The sequence below is a fragment of the Egretta garzetta genome, unplaced genomic scaffold, assembly GCF_000687185.1.
Source record: "Egretta garzetta isolate BGI_Z169 unplaced genomic scaffold, ASM68718v1 scaffold407, whole genome shotgun sequence".
Lineage (NCBI taxonomy): Eukaryota > Metazoa > Chordata > Aves > Pelecaniformes > Ardeidae > Egretta > Egretta garzetta.
The window spans coordinates 37,196-38,653 of NW_009260183.1; the positions used below are offsets into that span (position 1 = coordinate 37,196).

The window sequence follows — 1,458 nt, forward strand, 5'->3', positions numbered from 1 at the left end:
GATGAAACACTTGGATGCCATCTGACTCCCATCTCCGTGGGGAAACCCAGAGGCTGTTTCTGAGCGATCCTCCCGGCGTTCCGGAGCCGGCTTGGATTTGGCCGCAGGCTTCTCCCTGCAAGGACCTTCCTTCCTTCCCTCACGGTCCTCCTTCCTCCCGCAGGACCTGGAAGGTAAAATCATCGTGGACGAGCTGAAGCAGGAGGTGATCAGCACCAGCAGCAAAGCCGAACCGCCCCAGTGCACTTCCCTGGCCTGGTCCGCAGATGGGCAGGTAAAGGCCGCCCCCTTCCCCCCGCCCCCGGGGAACGAGGACTTTGGGGACCCTCCCGCTGCTCCTGGGAGCACGGGGGCCGGGAAGGTGCTTGTGCTCCTGGAGCCGTCTCTACCAGCGAGGGCAAGACCTTCCTTGGGCCCCCTTCCCGGCCAACCGTTGGGGCCCCCTTCCCCACCGTGGAGCTCTTCTCCTTTATCTCCCCAACATCCGGGGGCTGAGGGGAGGTCCCCCTCCCCGTTCTGGATTTGCCCTCTGAGGACCAGAGTCCCTTCTCCTTGTGCCCCAAGCTCCCACCTTGTTGCCCCAAGGTCTCACCTCCTTGACCGTCCCTCCCTTCTTGCGCCCCGAGGTCCCACCTCGTTGACCATCTGTCCCTTCTCCTCTGTGCCCCGAGGTCCCACCTCATTGACCATCTGCCCCACCTCGTTGACTGTCCCTCCCTTCTTGGTGACCCAAGGTTCCACCTCGTTGACCATCAGTCCCTTCTCCTCATGCTCCGGGGTCCCACCTTGTTGACCGTCTGTCCGTCCCTTCTCGTGCCCCGAGGTCCCACATCGACCTGAGGTCCCACCTTGTTGACCATCCCTCCTTTTTCATGCCCTGAGCTCCCACCTTGTTGACCGTCCCTTCTCCTCGTTGACCCGAGGTCCTTCTTCTCATGCCCCAAGGTCCCATCTTGTTGACCCGAGGTCCCTCCTCATTGACCATTGGTCCCTTCTCCTCATGCCCCAAGGTCCCACCTCATTGACTGTCCCTCCCTTCTCGTTGACCCGAGATCCCACCTCATTGACCATCCCTTCTCCTCATGCCCCAGGGTCCCACCTCATTGACCATCCCTTCTCCTCATGCCCTGAGGTCCTACCTTGTTGACCTGCGGTCCCACCTCATTGACCGTTGGTCCTTCTCCGTGTGCCCCGAGCTCCCCCCTCGTTGCCCTCCAGCCCTCCCCACCCACCACGCTTTCTCTCCGCAGACGCTGTTCGCCGGTTACACAGACAACCTCGTCCGGGTGTGGCAGGTCACCATCGGGACCAGATGAGGACGGCGGGAGCGAGAAACCCCTCAATTTTGTGTACAAAACAAAACCCACCCAATAAAAGAGCGCTCTATTGACCTCACGGCCACCAGTGGCCACCTCACAGCCACCTGTGGCTACCTCACCGGCCCCGGTTGGGCCCCCC

At 61.9% G+C, this 1,458-nt stretch overlaps 3 protein-coding genes across 3 annotated transcripts in view; 2 read left to right on the forward strand and 1 right to left on the reverse strand.

The window, feature by feature from the left end:
• The window catches only part of RACK1 (receptor for activated C kinase 1), a 7,699-nt gene extending 6,309 nt beyond the window's left edge, over positions 1–1,390 (forward strand). The window contains exons 4-5 of the mRNA XM_035897435.1: positions 53–274; positions 1,251–1,390. Of these exons, the coding sequence (XP_035753328.1) occupies positions 53–274; positions 1,251–1,316 (288 nt within the window). The 3' untranslated portion in view covers positions 1,317–1,390. The remainder of the gene's footprint in view (positions 1–52; positions 275–1,250) is intronic.
• LOC104129175 (zinc finger protein RFP-like) overlaps positions 1–1,458 on the forward strand; it is a 22,098-nt gene that overhangs the window by 873 nt on the left and 19,767 nt on the right. The gene's annotated exons all lie outside the window — the stretch shown is intronic.
• Positions 1,340–1,458, reverse strand: part of LOC104129181 (E3 ubiquitin-protein ligase TRIM41-like) — an 8,119-nt gene continuing 8,000 nt past the window's right edge. The window contains exon 3 of the mRNA XM_035897436.1: positions 1,340–1,423. Coding sequence (XP_035753329.1) covers positions 1,340–1,423 — 84 coding nt within the window. The remainder of the gene's footprint in view (positions 1,424–1,458) is intronic.